This window comes from Nymphalis io, chromosome 15, assembly GCF_905147045.1.
Source record: "Nymphalis io chromosome 15, ilAglIoxx1.1, whole genome shotgun sequence".
Lineage (NCBI taxonomy): Eukaryota > Metazoa > Arthropoda > Insecta > Lepidoptera > Nymphalidae > Nymphalis > Nymphalis io.
In genome coordinates this window covers 6626519-6645941 of record NC_065902.1, presented here as the reverse complement: position 1 = coordinate 6645941, position 19423 = coordinate 6626519, and the positions used below count along the sequence as shown (strand labels likewise).

At 34.9% G+C, this 19423-nt stretch overlaps 2 protein-coding genes across 10 annotated transcripts in view; one reads left to right on the top strand and one right to left on the bottom strand.

The window, feature by feature from the left end:
- Positions 1-7934: 7934 nt before the first annotated feature.
- On the bottom strand, positions 7935-18361 carry LOC126773741 (vitamin K epoxide reductase complex subunit 1-like protein 1). Of its 3 annotated transcripts, none has more exons than XM_050494851.1 (4): positions 18342-18361; positions 14759-14939; positions 12964-13061; positions 7935-8355 (listed from the first exon to the last, which is right to left on the bottom strand). In XM_050494851.1, exons 2-4 carry the CDS (start codon positions 14923-14925, stop codon positions 8153-8155), a joined length of 468 nt encoding a protein of 155 aa, XP_050350808.1. In that variant the 5' UTR covers positions 14926-14939; positions 18342-18361; the 3' UTR covers positions 7935-8152. The 3 variants fall into 3 exon arrangements, with proteins under 3 accessions (XP_050350808.1, XP_050350806.1, XP_050350807.1); XM_050494849.1 differs by lacking the exon at positions 18342-18361 and adding an exon at positions 18037-18147; XM_050494850.1 differs by lacking the exon at positions 18342-18361 and adding an exon at positions 15736-15831.
- The window catches only part of LOC126773732 (fibrosin-1-like protein), a 52093-nt gene continuing 50929 nt past the window's right edge, over positions 18260-19423 (top strand). For all 7 annotated transcript variants that reach the window (XM_050494836.1, XM_050494840.1, XM_050494833.1 and 4 more), the window contains exon 1: positions 18260-18847. In XM_050494836.1, the coding sequence (XP_050350793.1) occupies positions 18608-18847 (240 nt within the window). In that variant the 5' untranslated portion in view covers positions 18260-18607. The remainder of the gene's footprint in view (positions 18848-19423) is intronic.

Sequence of the window (19423 nt, the reverse complement as noted above, 5' to 3'; positions counted from 1 at the left end):
CTAAACTTTCTTAGGCTGCTACTAAGTAGCCTTGAATTTAGAAGTTGTCCATATTTACACACCCATGCCTTTGAAACAACGTCAAATCAAATTAATGAAACCGAGTAGCTGGTGTTAGATAAAAAAAAGAGCACAACATTATAAGTTTACCAGCTAGTTCCCGGAATGTGTTGTAATGATAAATGATACGAATTGCTCGCAATTCGCAACAATTTATATTTATATATATAATATCTTATGTACTTAAAGCATGAGTAAATCAAGGTCGACTTATATTTGTAATACATAAACTGTATGAGGGGTATGTAAATATGTTATTATTTGTCGTTAGGGCTTTGTGTAAGACCGTCTGGGTAGGTAGTAGTTATCAACTCGTCACTTATTCTACCGCTAAACAGCATTACCTACTTAGTATTGATGTATTCCGAGAAGCGTGAGTGAGCCAGTGTAATTGCACAAGGCATATTATAACTTCTAATTTCGCAAGGTTGATGATGTATTTTCACTCGGAGTGGTACGGGTCCTTCCCTCTCACTCATTGAGAGGGGCTCGGGCTACGTAGTGGCGGGATGGGGAGAGTACGTAGTAGTAGGAACGTACTTCTCCCCCAACCGCGGCCTGGCGGAGTTCGAGAGCTACCTCGGTTCTGTCAGAGTTGCAGTGTCCAGGCAGTCGCCGAAACCGACAGTGGTTCTCGGTGACTTCAACGCGAAATCACGTGCCTGGGGAAATCCTGCCACAAACCCGCGAAGGAGGGCTGTCTAGGTGTGGGCCCTACTCTCCAGCCTGTCCCTACTTAACAAGGGGCAGGTGCACACCTGCGTGAGGCAGCAGGGAGGGTCCGTGGTGGACTTATCGTTCGCTACGCCTGTCACGGCGCGCAGAGTGAGAAATTGGAGAGTGGAGGAGGAGGTGGAGACTCTGTCGGATCATAGATACATCCGATTTGAGATCTCCACCTCTTGCAGTCCAGCGGAACCTCTGCCTTGGTGGTCCCTTGGCCAGCTGGATCGTGAGCTGGTCAGGGAAGCTGCTATCGTGCAGCGGTGGGGTGCCAGTGTCGACGAGCTGGCGGACGGCATGCGCAGCGCTCTTAAGGAGGTGTGCGATGCGGCCATGCCGAGGACCCGGCGCAGGCTACCGCGCTGCCAGGTATACTGGTGGTCGCCCGAAATAGTGGAGCTTCGGGTGACATGTAACCGGGCGCGGAGGGATTACGTCCGCTGTCGCAGGCACAACGGCCTCGACGTGGATTTGGAGGGACGGCTGTGGGCCACTTATCGCCAGCTAAAAAAGGAGCTGCAGCAGGTGATAAGTCAAGCTAAGGAGAGAGCAAGGGAAGAGCTTCTGGTGGGCCTGAACAGGGACCCATGGGGACGCCCGTACCGTGGTGTGCGAGGAAAGTTCCGCACACACGGTGCCCCTGCGACGGAAACGTTGCCACCGGATCTCCTCCTGCGACTGGTTGGTGAATTATTTCCCCAACCAGGCGAACACGTCCCACCAAGTATGCCCCCGCGCTCTGTAACAGATGACAGTACGGCTCCACCACACGTTACGGAGCGAGAGATGGAGATGGCCCTCGATCGATTGAGGGCCAGAGCCACAGCGCCGGGTCTGGACGGGGTTCCAGGGCGTGTTCTGCGTGACGCCCTTCGTGCGTGACGTTCCAGGGCGTAACGCAGAACACGCCCTGGAACATCTAGGTGGAAGGCTTCAGGAACTGTTTGATGAATGTCTTTCCACTGGAAAGTTTCCGTTTTCTGGAAGTTTTCCGTTGGCAGTTTCCGAAGCTGTGGAAGGAGGGAAAGTTGGTTCTGTTGCCGAAGGAGGGGCGTCCACTCGATTCTCCTTCGGCATATAGGCCAATTGTGCTGCTGAATGAGACGGGCAAGCTCTTCGAGAAGATCCTCGCTGCCCGTCTTATTCAGCACCTCAACGAGGTGGGGCCGGGTCTTTCAGAGGCTCAGTACGGGTTCAGGGAGGGTCAATCAACCATTGACGCCCTGGACGCCCTAAAGACCTGGACCACCGAGGCGGTGGCCCGAGGAGACGTAGTCCTGGCGGTATCGCTGGACGTAGCGAACGCCTTTAACAGTCTTCCCTTTCCCAGACTATAAGGGAGTCACTCCGATACCACGGGGTGCCTTCCTACCTCAGAAGGCTGTTGGGAGCATACCTCCGGGACCGAGTGGTCCTCTGGGAGGGGGGCGATGGGTGTCCGGCGTTAGTAGGACCTGAGGTCCCCCTCATCAGGCCTAGTGACAGTGGAGGCGGTCCGCCCCCACTTGAGTCGCTGGGTGGAACGGAGTCACGGCACACTCACATTCAGGCTGACGCAGGTACTTACCGGACACGGTTGTTTCGGTAAGTACCTGCACCGGATAGCGAGGCGGGAGGTAACACCCTCCTGCCATGAGTGTGGTGCGCCTTCGGCCACACTTGCCTGCCACACTCTGATGGAGTGTGCCGCTTGGGGGCCTCAGCGCCTGTCCCTGGCGGCCTTAGTCGGTGAAGACCTCTCGCTGCCGAGTGTAATAAATGCCATGCTTGGTAGCGAGAGGTGCTGGTTGGAGATGGCGATGTAAGTTAATATTTCTTACAACGCCAATATCTATATTCCTATCTGGCCCATTTGTCAGACCGCTTACCAATTATATATTTAAAAAAAAAATGATTTGTTAATAATTTCTAAATTACCTGGGAAAATATTTATTAATGTGAAACGTTATAGTAATTCTATTGCATAAAGTTTAATACGATAATCATTTCAAACAACATGTACTTAATCGGCTTGCCTACTCCCTGTTGCTCGATCATCGGGTCAAGACATTGCGAATGAACATATAATGTAGAAATAAAACCAGTACAATCATCCAGTATTTAACAAATTCTGGTAATATACGTAATGGCTGCGCTTCGTCATTATTTGTAATCACTGTCTTCCTGCTCAAGCAACAACAGCATACAAAATTCACGTTATGTTAAAAAAGTAATGAAATAATTCATGCGTACCAACGAGTTTATGTTCTGTAATGAGCTGCGGAACTTTTCTGTAAACATATTTGACATCGGTGAAATGTTAAATACGGACTAACGATGATACGCCATTTAGGCGTGGCGTGCGTACCATATTATAGTTGTTGTGGTCAATGTCGCTTATCACATACAACGACATTTGTTCTTATAGGTAAACCCGTAATTAAAATCATATATAAACTAGCTTAATATTATTCTGGTATTCCTCATCTAAGCTTAAGCTACTAGCTAATGTCATCCACACATCTTCCATCATCCAAGATTGTCTTACGACCACGGCTCTTTCTTTCTTAGGAAGATTATTTTTATTATTCAATTTTATTATTCAAATTATTTTTTATTATTCAACTGACATATGATATTGCTCAAGTAGCTCAGTTGCACTCACTATTCCCTTAGTCTCACAATCTAATCGGACTGCAAACTGACTCGACCTATTGGTGATAAAGCGATATAGACGTTCGAGAGGGTATCACTCAATCACAAGTTATTCCACCAAATAGCGACACTTCGTATTGTTTTCTCTTTTGAGCGTCAGTGGCATAACAGTTACAAGGGACTTGTCTTAGGTTCCGTGTTTGAGAAAACATTGATGATGAAAGCAGAAGTATTGGCGAAACTCCTGGATACAGACAGGTGTCATCACAAAATAAATTTAAAAAAACTAAACTGAAACTTATATGAAATAAATATCGTATTTAAAATTATTGTTTAACCGCATAATACAAGCATGGTATGAAAAATACAATTTTAAAAAAATGTGTTTTTGCTTTGGTAGTCGTAATATTCTCTACAATGATACAAATATTATTGTTATTTATAAATATAACTAGCTACAGTTACATTCCCATATCTGCCAAAAATAATATGAATAATTTAATGAAAATTCAGTAACTGTTTATATCAGCGGCTGTTTTTCGGATTTGTAAATAATAATAAAGTTTTATTTATTCCATATATTTTTGTTCAAAATCAAATCTAATCTAAATTAATCGAAGATGACAAAGAAGTAACGAGTTATGAAATAGCTAAAAATAGAGTCAAAGTTACTTGTAGAAATAAAAATGGATAACTTAGTCTACATTTAGATGTATTAAAACATTAATATATTCGCAATTTCTTGGCAAAAATATATAATTACATTACCATTTTCAGGTCTTAATTATCATGTTAACATTTTAGACAAATTCGTATAATAAGGAAATCCGTTCAGCGATGTACTTGAATCGAGTTAATAAAAGTATATTGGACAGATTGTAGATGTGATTATTTTTTTAAAGATTAATAAGCATGTCTGAACCGAAAATGCCACCAAATGAACGTAAAAAATAATGATTGTTTGCTTGTAGATTACACTTATTAAGTTGTTCATATGAAGTTATAAACGTTGGTGGCAGGCAATGGGTGTAGCCGGCCATATAAGGCTTCTAGTGTAGGCATAACACGCCGCACATTATTATAAACTTATAAACTAACTAACACAGCGCGTAGGTTTACGTGCGAATTGGGAGGCACTCAGGTGCTATAAAAACTTACCGAAATTTCAAAATCATGACTCATTAAATAAATTAATAAGTTGTTAATACATTTATGCTTTCGATATTTCGTACTTGTATTTTTATAGAATAGGAAGGCGGACTTGTCTTAGGTTCCGTGAGCTACCTGATGGTAAATGGTCACCAAACGCCCTTAGACATTGGCATTGTAAGAAATGTTAACCATCGCTTACATAGCCAATGTGCCACCAACCTTGGGAACTAAGATACTATGTCCCTTGTGCCTGTAATTACACTGGCTCACTCAAACCGGAAACCTTCAAACCGGAACACAACAATAGCAAGTACTGCTGTTTTGCAGTAGAATATCTGATGAGTGGGTGGTACCTACCCAGACGAGCTTGTACAACGCTCTAACACCAGTAATTTTTTTTTATGGCTAGCTTATAAGGCAGCAGATGCTGAGGTTCGATTCCTGGGTCAGATGAGTAAAAAGTTATTGAATTGGATTTAGAAATTATTAGTGCAAAAAAAATGTTATTATAACAAAATAATAAAGAATTTCATGTTTTATAAGAATTAGGAAATACATATTTCCTTTTAAAGGATGACCCGGAAGCCTGAGAGTTGTCTCAGCCACACCCGTTATTGTAACATCAATTTATGCAAAATAAAATGTTTTTGTAGCAGTGTCATTTCTATTTACAGAATTAGATGAAATGTTTATAAGAAATAAATACCTTTAAGTATACAAATAACTTTGCCACAAGAATTCAATGCGGCTATTAATTAATATGTAAAGCAATTCCAAATCTACATATGCTTGGAAATACCGCTGAGAAGTACATACACAACTAATTACATATTTAACAGGTATATCATTAATACATAATAGTCCAATTGATTCTTCTTAAGTACCTATAGTACTACAGAGTTTTACTGCATTTTCATTAAAAAAAATAGTTTTTATTTAAAAACAGATTCCTCTGGCGTAACCTAAGCTACCGGATATATATATATTCATTTTTATTTTACACAAAATTATTGATTTATTTAAATGCAATTAGTTCGTGTTACATATAACAACATATTTGTATTACATAGATAATTTGTTATAAGCAAAAAACAACGAAAATGCTTAGTATCGATTGCTTCATATTCTTGTGTCCTATTGATACTATTTGGCTTGACTTTGGGCTGCTGAATCAGACCATGAACTCTTAACGAATATCATATATGATTTTCATAGCAACAATATTCCAAAATTTGTTTCTACAAAATATAAATATCGATTTATCAATCTGATATAGGCTTAAACGGGTATCTTTGTTGTTTTGATACTAATGTATACTGTTCAGGCGTCAAAGAGGAACCGCTTATATTATTACTTTTATCAGTAGGTATCATCATTGTTCTCTAGCGTTCATTAGCGTTCATTAGTCATTTGTGATTTGCATAATTGAAAATTTCATGAGCAAGCCTACGTTTTACGAAGTAAGGATATCAAAAATGGCAGAAATGAAACCACATAATTTATAAACGTTTTTAATTTTTAAGAAAAAGAAATGTTGAATATACTGTTCCAGAAAAACGTATGATTGACGAAATCGAAATAGTATTACCTTATACTAACATTATTCGTGTTCTTTCATAGTTTTACTTTTGGATAGAATTTAATTTGAATAAATGTTGTTTATGGTAATGTGGCAGCCCTAATACGTAACCGCAATAAGAAAATTCTCCATTCCAATAGAAGTATTCCACATTTTCATAATATTTAGATTTTATCTGTTTTGTAAACGCAACTCGAAATACTTATGACCGCAAAAACACATTGTCTGAATCTCTCACGTAACGTGAAGTTTTAGTTTATGACCGAAAGTGTTGACCTATACGGTCATAAACTAAACAGAACACTTTCGGTCATAAACTAAAACTATAATGGAAATTAGCATTGTTATTTTTTTAAACTAATCTAATTATGTGTCCATTGTAAAAAAAGGTTATATAATTGATATCACTAAGTGAAAGACGATTCAATCATGAAAAAATAGAAATGTCAAGAAAGTAAGGAAGACACATATTATTAACAGGTTTAAGCGGGCATAGGGCCCTGAGGTGTTTAGCTTTAGTCAGTCGTCAGATATTTTAAGTTGTTGACAATCGTGTACAAACAAATTTTCACGTGTCTATCTGAATGAACTAATATTTGTTGAATATTATTAAAGTTATGTGCAGTTTAAACGTGTTTTTCCACGTCTGACCATAACAGAAATATGTCCCACTTTTAGAGCAAACTGCTGGACAATATATATACTGCCAAGTTCGGCTTTTATATTTTAGGGCCTGGCAACCCTGAGCGGGCAGCCTTGTAATATGTACAATGCAGTACTACTTAACTGAGTTGTTGCCGAGTCAAAATGGGAATACAGATAATTATAGTACTGGCTTAATTCTGGTTTCACAAATATGTTTTTACAAGCTTTTATTTAACTTCACATTTAGTATGGTCGGATTAAATCTTGCATCTGAATTGCCTGCTGTAAGCCTGTTTCAACCAACTGATGGAGCTGAAGTTATTCACAGACTTTTAATGTGTCGAGACAATATGATCTAGTATATGGTTTGTATAAAAATTCATAAATGACTGATAATTAACCGTCTTATTGGTCTAGAAAGTAGCCTGGTTAAGATTAGTAATTAAGATAAACTCGCTTAAAAAAATAAGCAACGATTCCGAAAATTCACAAGGAAGTGATTTATATCAAAGTAAGTACGCTTATTTGTATCTCTTAAATCGTTTTACATGGAACTATTTTAATGATTTTTTTTTCTTTTTGCACCTAGGGCCATTGATATATAAAAAAACCAAAAAGGTCAACTGGTTGAAGTTTATAAAATATCATTAATATTTTATTCTAAGTAATTTGATTTTTGTAATGAAAAACTAATATTTAAGTATATATTACTCATATAGAAAAGCGTGTCAACTGCCATTACAAAAAGTAGGATAATCCTAAGTCATAGTTTTATAATATTATTATCTAAATTATTAGGGACAATAAGAACCACAGTTAAAGTAAGGCCGTGTGCACAAACAGAGCGTCAACAATCGCTTTGCTAATCAAAGAAGGATCGGCAGGACTGCGTCGGCGTCAACGCACGACTGATATGGTGATCACGTTCTCGTTCAACGCAATAAAACTTAACAAGGAAATCTGTGTGTATCACTTAAAGGAGTAATAGTTGCCGTTTTAGCACATGTGCAGCTTACTGATTACGATGAATTGATAAGATAGGAATGATTTTTGTATGGATGGATTATCATTAAAAATAATATTGGTATACATTTTATTAAATACTGAATGAAAAAAAAAACAAATTATTGGCAAAATAATCTTAATGGAATATGTGACATATATTTTTTTATTTATATACGAATCTTGCTTAGCATAAAAATATATTACAATTCACGACGTTGAGCAGCCGCCATCTATTGAGTAGTATGAACAATAAATAAAAGCAGACAACGCAGGTCGCGTTGAAACTTAATAGTACATATATTCGATAATAGATGGCGCTATGCTCAATGTAAATAAAATATTATTAAAACAGATTTACCTATTTTTAGTAGTTAATCCGTTGTATTTTTTGTTTAATAAAATAGCTATTATAATATTAAGCAAATATGTAGACACACAAACGACACAGAAATCACGAAGTACAAAAATGAGTAAATACGCTAAATAAATGCACGTTGCCAATGATGTAATTGATAAGCCAATCTGCACTTTTACTGCTGACGTCACGTCGAAAGTAGCTGAAAAAATAAAAATAAACTTTTAAAAACCAACTAAAATCAGTTAACAAATTATTTGATTTAGTAAGAAATCAAAATAATTCAGATTTTAATGAAATATCCAAAGCGATATGATCTTAATATAATAAAACGACTTAAAATATATAATTAACAGATTATATAAATATTATGTTTTCATAATATATGCCATAAATATTGAATCTTTCAAACAAAACAATCACTTCACATACTCATGTTTAATAGATTAAGCAAACAAACAAAGTAATTGAACATATGAATGATTTTAAGCAATTCATTAAAATATTTTACATAAATAATAATTGCTCATTGAGCCTATCATAACGGGCAGGTAATTGGGAACTAAAGCAAACATTGCTATCGAATAAACCGGTGCTCGTTTCGATTACCTTCAAAACTGAAATACAATAGGTAACTATACAAAATAATCCGACCATTTACGACCATGTTTCGTGGTATTAACAATTTAACGGAGCAATAAATGCTCACGCAAACTCTCCATAATATATTCAAATAGTGTACGTTTTATTGGTTTAAAATCGTGCCGTGGTTTCGACTTTCGGGACCGGAATAATTGCAAACTGCATTAATTGACAATTTATATTAGCATAACCCGATAGCTTGACTAGTGATTGCGTAATATTAGTAACATTTGAATAAAACATTTTGAGGATTAAACGAACGTCGACTTAACGTAATCATTGAAAAGTCATAGATACGGACATTTAATTAATACACATGAATGATATCAGTAAATGTAATCGACTGTTTAATCTCACACTAAATATTAAAATTGCTTCCTAATTAATTGATTACATGGCAGATAGATCGTTATTAGTAATAAAAGAATGAAAATGAATATTATTCGTATTCATTTGTCAAAAAGATAAAAAAATAAATAAAAAATAGTTCTAATCAAGTGACGTTTATGTACATTACTGTTTACCTGCTTATTCTTTAGTAGACAACATTGATGACTTATCGGTACAACAAAAATAAACTTTTAACGTAACGTACAGATTAAACATAACAAAAAATCTTTACACAGTTAGCTACAAAAAAAAATATTTTCAAAGCGAATTTCATCTACAAATATTGATAAACACCAGAAAGTCGAAAGATTCTTTGGAACTCACCTTCCGGGCATAGCCCGGAGCGTATTTCAAATCTCTCTCCCACAGGTTCCCGCAAATGTTAGGCTATTACGATAACAGTTATTCACAGCTCGTGAGCTACCAAATAAGCGTGGAGCAAGCGGCTTACCGCTTTCGCAATATTTTCCCGGAATCACGAAGCACGAACCGTGATGATGTGCGAATTGCACGGTACGTACCTACTAGACTTGCGTTAGAACTTGTTTAAAGGAATGTTCCCATGATTCTGACATGGACGATTAAGGTATAATAACATTGAGCGACAAAATTTACTTTCATCTCAACGTTATTATTTTACGATCCGATAAAAAAGCAATTTCGTTTTTTTTTTCTTGTATTTACTCTGTACTTAAATTATATTTTTCCAAAAAATGTTATTCCTATTCTTCATTAGAAGCGATCATTTGAATAATTTACATATATAATTATTAAAAAGTGGCGCATTAGTAAAAAAATGAAGGAAGCATTATGTCCCCCGAGTCATCAACTCTCATCTAATAGACTTGTTCAGTGTCAGTCTTTTAGCACAAGACAATAAGCTTAGATACATTTTCGTGATAAGACAAATCATACATGTCAACGCGTTTAAGTATTTGTATACAGTATTAGTATTTATCTTTCCGCAGGCAAAGCCGTCGGTAGTACTAGTTATATAAAATTGATCGCCTTGCTGGTCCCGTCTTGTACTTCGGAAAGCACAGTTATTGCTGCCCCATAGGAATTTGTGTGAACCTGCGTATGCGTAGTGAACAATTCAAAAGTGTTTGCGGCAAACGCCGTGCTAATATATCTTCTGCACTATTGGCTAGTCTAGTATTAGTAGTTGGGAAAGGCCATCTTGATTTAAATCGGTCAAAAGGACAATACACTTACATATAAACGTTACTTTGCGACTGTCTAGTTAAACTATGATTTATCTCTTTCTGTCAATATTGATTTGACTTTCGAAAGAAGAAGACATTATTTAATTGTCAATCACCCATTAAACAACGTTAATAAGTAACACCGTTATTTCCTTATGATATCGTTTCATACTTTCATATACTTAGTGAAATTATGTATAATTAATATCCCTAAGGATTAGTATCAAGTAGATTTTTTAAAATATATTTCTCTATCCTCTAGTCTTTGATTTGAAACCAGTGCAAAAATTACTTATATTGCTAAGGCAATACATACGCTTTTTTTATAGTGTCCTAGTTGCAGGAATAGGATTACCAGACCGGTAGTCCGGCTTTTTGTAAGTGTTAAAGCAGTTATATGCAGCTGTACAGAGCGATCGAGATAAATATAATAGACGTCATAATTTCGCTATTATTCATTTTAGAGTATTGAGAAATACACTAATACCCATCATGTACTTTAGAAGAAGGTAGCAAACAAATTGACAGTTAGAAAAGGCACTTTTAAACTTATACGAATAATAATGTATATTCTATTTGTATATTGCATATTATTTGTATTTTTCTTTATAGAATAGGAAGGCGGACGAGCATATAGGCCACCTGATGGTAAGTGGTCACCAACGCCCGTAGACATTGGCATTGTAAGAAATGTTAACCATCGCTTAAATCACCAATGCGCCACCAACCTTGGGAACTAAGATATTATGTCCCTTGTGCCTGTAATTACACTGGCTCACTCACCCTTCAAACCGGAACACAACAACAGCAAGTACTGCTGTTTTGCGGTAGAATATCTGATGAGTGGGTGGTACCTACCCAGACGAGCTTGCCCAACACTCTACCATCAGTAATAGTATACTTAGTTGTACTTAATATATGTTTTTATATTTAATTAATTATATATTTTTTTCAATTTATTAATAATAATAGTCCTCTAGACCGATTTTGGACACGGCGGCCAATCTCAAAAGAGCTTAGCCAATTGCGTAGGACATATTATAAGGCACAAGTGTTTGCGCAAACACAGGTTCACTCACTATTTCTTAACTCTCATAATCCGATGGGACGGCAATCCGACACGTCCGGAAACAGTTCAGGCGCAGGACCAACGGCTTTACGTGCTTTTCGAGGCACGGGAGTTTACAAACTTCTAACTTCCAGACTCCGAGCTGCTATTGAGAATTTTCGGAAGACAAACTCAATAACTTCTTTATTGGCCTGACCTGGGATTTCAACCCAGGACCACCGGGTTTGCGGCCTTTCATCTAGTCACTAGACCAACGAGGCTGTCATTCAATTTATTGATGTAATATATGTATTTATAGTACGTCCCTGCTCATTAGGTAGGTATAAGCGTGTGCTACAAAATTCAGTGAGCATAGCAATTCTATAGGGCAAAATTACTGTCACAACTTTGTTATTGGCGTTTAGAAAATTACATACCACCTACAAAATGTAAACAACAACCTTCATTTTGTACATAGAATTAAAATAATAATTGGTTATGCTTGTGTTATAGTTCCTTATTCTTAGGTAACGAGGTGAAGGATCCTAAGATCAACCCAACATTGTATATATACAATATTGGGTAGTAGTACATATATATATATATATATATATATATATAGAATATTTCAGACGCAAACAGGTATCGGTGGTGTTTTAATAAGCTCAAGGTGAAATGAAGTGACTCTTGAATAGCATTTCTTGTGATAAGATCTTAACCTGCGACCTTTGGTTTGCCATATGGTGTCATATTTACATTTACTTGACTAACATAATTCCAAAAATATTAATAAAGAAATTATAATTGACTTACTTTATTGAATTATATTACTTCTGTTTGTGCGTTATATAATATATTCGCTTCTTGGACAGGTAGGAACTTACTATTACATTTACAATAATACTGGTCCAAAAGATAGTGCCACCTCAAAATTGCATGTACACCCACCAATCCACTGTTTAGTAGCATGGTGGTTTAAGCTTTAGAGTCTTTGCTCGTAACAGAAGAAAATATTTTTGTTTTATTGGACTTTAAAGGACACCCGACATAATAAAAGCTTATTTACTTTGAGTATTATAACAATTCCTAACGCATTGTTTAAATTTAATTTATCGAACTATTAAAATACAGTAACATATAAGATGAAAAATTAACAATAATATCATTATTTAATTTACATTTGAATATCTCAGAAAATCTGTATTTTTAGAAAAATAATAATTATGCGCTACCTAGCCCATGTCCACTTTCCTAGCCATGTACATAGAGTACACTATATATATAATAGAGTACACTTCGCTCACTATCCTTCAATTCTGGCTAGCCAATAAGATACGTTGCATGACCGCGTTTGCGCTCATTGGATTTACAGTTTACGTTTTAACTATCCATCCCAAACGTGTGATTTGCTTTAGATTATAAATAACAAAATTCGTCTTGCAGGCGTTAAATATACTATAAGATATCATTGAGACGAAAACAGAGGGTCGGTTAAAATTTATAGTAATAAATATTATATACTTACTTAAAAATATCATAATTGAATAAAACATAACTCCGTACACGCAGTTCGGTAGTTTAAATGGTGAATCTTTGGGCACAATACCCAATCCCTTTCCATACCTGAAACACAATAACGATTGTTTTTAAAACCGAAAACCACAACAAAGTTTTGAAGTTTTTTTATTATCTATACATTTAAAGACGGCATGGTAACAAAGTACCTGTCGGTGATTAGTGAGTTTCATTCATTATAAGCATTGCAAATGTACCTTTTTTTAAATATAATAAGCTTACTCATGAACGTTGTTATGCTGTCACTTTCTGTTTTCATAAGTTTGAGATTTGAAAAAAAGCAGCGTTGTTTAACTTATCCTTCACTAAATACCATTTATAGGTAATTCCGTAACAGTATTACGTTATTTTATAACAATGTTAGTTTTAGATTTAGACATTATTTGAAGATTAAATGTGTTCTAGATAGTATAATATGTTTTGTCCATAATGTAATAATAATGTTCAATTAGTCTCGTAGGTCTGGAAATAAAATGATTTATTCTAAATAATATCATAAATTTAAGAAAAAAACAAATGTTTTTTGCTGACTGTACCATACAGGTGTGACGATTGTGACGTCATGTATATCATATTATTAACACAAGAGAAATATCTATAAACGTACTAATCTGAGATAGCCATTTGGAGAGGGAGAGAGTATTTGAATTTAAGCCTTAAGGAAATATCATAAGAATACCTGACCGAGTTAGATGAAATTTTGTCCCATATTTATATATAAGCCTGTATCTTTTATATAATCCTAAGCCGAAAAGTAGAATGCTATTGGGTAGCAATGGGACATATACAAGTTTATACCACCTAAAAATGTCCCAGTCATTCAAATATTTCATCTTGAATAAACATTGACACACTATAAGAGGAAGCTTTATTGTAATACCATTGAGCAAACCATTGATTATGAGATATGGCTCGGTAACGGTTGGAGACGCTTAGGGCGAAAATAGACCCCACTGACGACCCTGAACACATTCTCTCTAGAGACATACGATCAGAAGAGCCAACCCCAAGTAAAATAGCGGCGATGTATATTTAACTTAAAACAGAAAAGTCTTAAAATAATTTTATATTTAAATGTCAATTAAGCTAAGGCACACTTCACAGTTCGTGTGTTCCGACGTTTTTTACTGATTGTCGCTCGAACGAAAAATTATAAAAAATGTATATTAATTTATTTTACGCCGAACTAAGTGGGCTGTCCGTCTTTTATGGATTTTATCCATCTATGGGTTAGGATTAAACTGTTTTGTTTTCACCGAACACATTTGAATTTGTGAGAGTTCTAGTGCGCACCAATTTTTCAGCGAATCCGCATCGCCCGGGTAGTAAATTTAAGGCGTTATATATACATAATATTACAGTTACTTAATATATACCATACATCAGTTATTAGACATAGAACAAAACTACTTTTAAAAATGAGGTAATTTTTATTCTACAATATTATATTGGCATCATTTTATGCATAAGTTTTTTATAATCATTAATTATTTTAAAACAGTTATTTTGCAGCCTGGGAAGGTCACAAGAATATTAATAAATGGGTTTTCCTTTATCTTATTTGATGACGTCGTCGATTGAATTAACATATTTTTTATTAGGCGGTACCTACTTACAGAACTCGTAAGAAGCTTACAAAATGACAATCAAATGTAAGTAATTTTGGACACTACAAATGTAGCAGCTTACATTAGTAAAGAATTTTAACTTTATACAAACGTAACCTATAAAAATTTAAAACTTACTTCGATGTTAATACTCTAGAACAGCTCGCATGTTCAGAAATATCGCACAAGGCTTTGTACCCCGGCTTCATCTCGGCCGCCATCTCCACGTAGAGTGCGTACGTAGAGACTAATATACCAAGTAAACATGTTGCTATTAAAGCACGATTCAGCCCTTTTATTTGCATTTTGTATGAGAGATCTGTAAACAAAAATTAAAATTTAATTTTCACCACATAAGTATATATTTACGGATGATTATATATTATTTGTAAAAAAATATACATGGTTAGTAACATTACTGTTATTATATGTCGTTTATTTTCACAAAAACTGTTTAAATCATAAACTTATAGATAAACCATTTAATTACAACTAATTATAGACTACATATTATAGATACAAAATGGTTTACAAATTTTATAAAAATTTGTACCATTTTGTATAAATACATAGATATAATAAATATATACGCATCGAAAAAAATCTACAGCCATTTAAAATTAAATTTTTCAAAGCAATAAATATGTTAATCTTAAGTTTAAAATCAATTCACGGCAACCCTTGTAAATGAATCAATTCAAATATAAAGTAGGGGAGGCGTATGTTCGAAGACTTGCGTAAAGGAAAAAATAAAATATCAAGACCCGCACCAATCTACTTTATTTCACCACCCCTTCGTGTACACGCGGCGTTATGACAAAATAAAGTTTTTAAATAAAACCAAGACAAAATCGACGTGCTTGAATAAAATATCATTCTAAATGGATATAGTGCTTGTAAAGATACAAATTTATAATCTAAGATTATTAATAACATTATTTATATTAATTATACATTTAATCAACAAACACAAAAATAACTATCAACAAAATATAATGCATTGTATGATATTGTTTGTCTAGGTAATTAAATAAAACAATAACAATAAATATAAAGCTTAAACTAATGACTATTCGTACGAAAACAAACAGTTAAATCCGGTGTCAAGGACTTACCGTCTTATCGTTTTTTATAATAACGTTAAAAAGTTAGACACAACTTCTCTATATAATATCATAAATGAGACTGAGCTTCGCGTAGGTATTAATTCTTGTAACCATCACTAATAAGATATGACTACATGCGTTGATAAAATATTCAATAACGACATAATATACTTTGATAGGTGTGAAATTTAAACAAAATAACGCGAACTTTATCCATAACATTATTTATTAGGAAAATATTGTACGTATATAAATTGAACTATTACTTTAAACTTTGTATAAGAGTTTAGTTAATAAATATATAACCAATAGATCAGATACTGTAAAACTTATAAGTACGTACAGTATATTTCTTTAACTTTTTACATTTACATGGTTTGATTGATTGGTAGAGTTAATTGCAAGTTCGTCTGGATAATTCTGGACGGTTAGATTCTGCCACATGTTCATCCATTTGATGAGATAATCTGAGAATAACTGATAAACCAATAAGTGGCTCGGTACTACCCACTTATCGGTTTATCAGTTATTATCAGATTGTTTCATCAGATGGATGAACATTTGGCAGAATTTAAGTCACACGCAGGTCTCACCACCGAGCACGAAATGAACCTGATACATATAACCGGTCCAAGTCGACTATGACTCGCGTGTAAAGAGTAATAAAGATAATAAAATAAAAAGATGATGAATAATTGCAACTTCAATTTACTGTTAATATTGCCAATTTCCAAGCTCTAGACTACAATAACTTTTTAAAGTCCCGACGCCGATATATCAATATCTTCGGCCTTATAAGTCCTTAGACCAGTGATACAGTCAGAGATGAAATGTAAAAAAAATATGCTCTCAACTCTGACAGACGAAAAAACGGACAACAAGGCGAACTTATTCATGGCCATGTATTATTTATTTCATTAAATATGAGTTAGTCAACTGAAAATTGGACCAGTAATATTTATGCCGCAACTGTCCCAACATAAATGCTCTTTGGCAAATAATATTTTCATCATAAAGAGTATGTTGCAATATTTTAATTTATTTTTAATAAGCATGTAGACAAATAGCTATATTTGTTTATAAAGAAAAATATCTACTACAATGTGTACGTATCGACATAAATGATATCTCAATACAATAAAATCAAAATATTATATTGTTGCAGAGGTAATTACTTTTAAATTATTTTAAATATTATTAATCCAATGTGAAGACGTAGGCCAGCCAAGTAGGACAAACCGTATAGACATAAATTTCTTGTATTAATATGTATTAATATGTAACGGATGATGAGTCAATGATTCATCATCCGTTACATTTTACATCCTTATCAATAAAATAAGCTGGTATTGGTAAGCAGGGGTAGAAAAAATAAGAAAAATATTTTTTCCTGCCTCTTCAAATGGATAAAACATGAAAAAACAACGTAATAATCTCACAGAGGTAGCAGGAAATCATACAAATTTTGCTTAAGTTTGACAAGGATGCAAGATATAAGATTGTGTAAAGTATGTCAACTGTTACAGGAATATGTAAATGTTACAAATATATATTGAATTATTTCGGCATAAGTTATTATTAATTGTGCTTGTATAATAATTGTATGAAATAATATTATGTATGTAAAAAACATTGCATTTTTTTTTGTGATCACAGAACTGACTCAGTTAAGCCTGACTCCAGATAGTCTTATTGGTACCGTCCGCAAAAGTGTTTTGTTGTTAAAACGTGCTATATACTAATATAAATGAAATTACTACTAAAAAGTATTACACAAATTACAATAGCGTAAAATGAAGGCGATTAAGTCATTAGGTACAATAAATTAATAAGAACTATGAAAATAACTAAGCTGATAAGTACATAAAACATAATAAAGCTTGAAAACCAATTTAAAAATAACTCCCATTCCTTTTTTAGTTTCGTTAATTTAAAAATGAACTCTTTACATCAAATATTTATCAATTCAAATTCGTATTGGATTCGTATAAAAAACGACGTATATGTTAACTAAGAACGCGTCTATAAGAATATGTCAAACTACGAGACACTCACAAACTTCACTCGCGTAGCCAATTCACATATAATTTGTCACTTCGTGCTGTTCTTTTAACTACTAGTGCACTCTGTGTACGGTTTTTGGAAGCAAATGACACAACAAAGGTTATTTTATGACCAACATTATAACATAAATATATACAATAACGTTACAATTAAAATTATTAAATAGTATTGAAGAATTTACCATTTTCATAACTTCATTATTATTTTATAGTAGAATACAACTGGTAAATCAATGATTTTACTTACTTCTTGGCAATAAAATAGGTCAGCAAGACAATCTTAAATTTTATAGCGAAGAAAGAGATCGAATTATAAGCGTGAAGAGTAAAACCGAGCGCCACATTGCCAATGACGCCCGATATCGCGGAATGTACTTGTTTTAGGTTGGCAGCACTGAATTAGTTTACCATCGCGACCGCAACGCAGCGTTGGCGTCGTGCAACACCTTTCATTGTATTGACTATTGACTGATTCTGAACACAGAGAATAATGTATAAAACTAATTTATCTTTTAATTGTCTTAGTTCTTGTTAAAATATATTGTATTATACCTTAGTTTAAGTGTAATAATGCCTCCGTTTACATAAAAGTGAAACAAGACAGCCCGTCGAGTGCTACGCGGCCATTTTACTTGCAATGCGGCAACGGTGTATGATCCGCCATTGGAAACGGCTAGTGTCCTTTTCTGAGTGCAAGATTTGTATTTTGTCGATTTGTTCGACATAGAAACAACGGTTAACCATGTGTGATAAAAGTGTAGTGCGGACTTTAGTGTAGTGAAGCACGGTGGTCGGGTGTTTCGAATAATGTGCGAACGATGGAAAACGAAGTGAAGCAGCGCAATCAGAGAAACAGGCGAAGGGAGCGGGCACAGCGCATGCAAGCACAGCGAGAGAGTAAAGTTAAGGATGGGGACAGCGGCGAGGACGAGTCTCCGGCGAGAGAAAAGCCACCTCGTCCTCCGGCCAGGAGAAAGAAGTCGAGGGAGCCTCTCGGAGAGGAGGACATCATTGATGGTTTCGCCATAATGGCATTTCGCACATATGAAGATCTCGAGGTGAGTTTAGATTCCACAAATGTCTCATATATACTGTAACTACAAGAACTCATAACAATAGAATCTAGACAACGTAATACGTTTATTATTCTTTAATTATTTATAACTAATATAAGTACATACAACTGTTTATATTTACATGATTTTAAAGTCAGGTTCCTATATTTTTATATTGATAATAATTCGTATAGCAGGCTTATAAGACAAAAAATAAACCTCGTTTGTTTTCTAGGTATATAAATAAAATAAAAACATTGCTATTTTCAAAGGATTTTATCTATAAAATAAACAGTTTTTTGGTATCCCATCTAAAAAGTTGTGCTATGTAATCGCTTCAGACTTCGTCTCGGACGTGCATTGACCTTTGATTGAACCCCTCGTACTAATATTTTAAAATTTGAAATTGAAGAACCAATTATGGTGAAATAAAATTCTTGGTTTTTTTTGCTGATATGTGTTGCATTTAAAAGCTTGTGTTTTAAGAATATTGCTTGACTGCATATCTATGAGCAAAGTGTATTTATTATGTGAGCAGCTGACGGCACGGCGCCTGTCGGAGCGTGCGGCTCGGTTCGT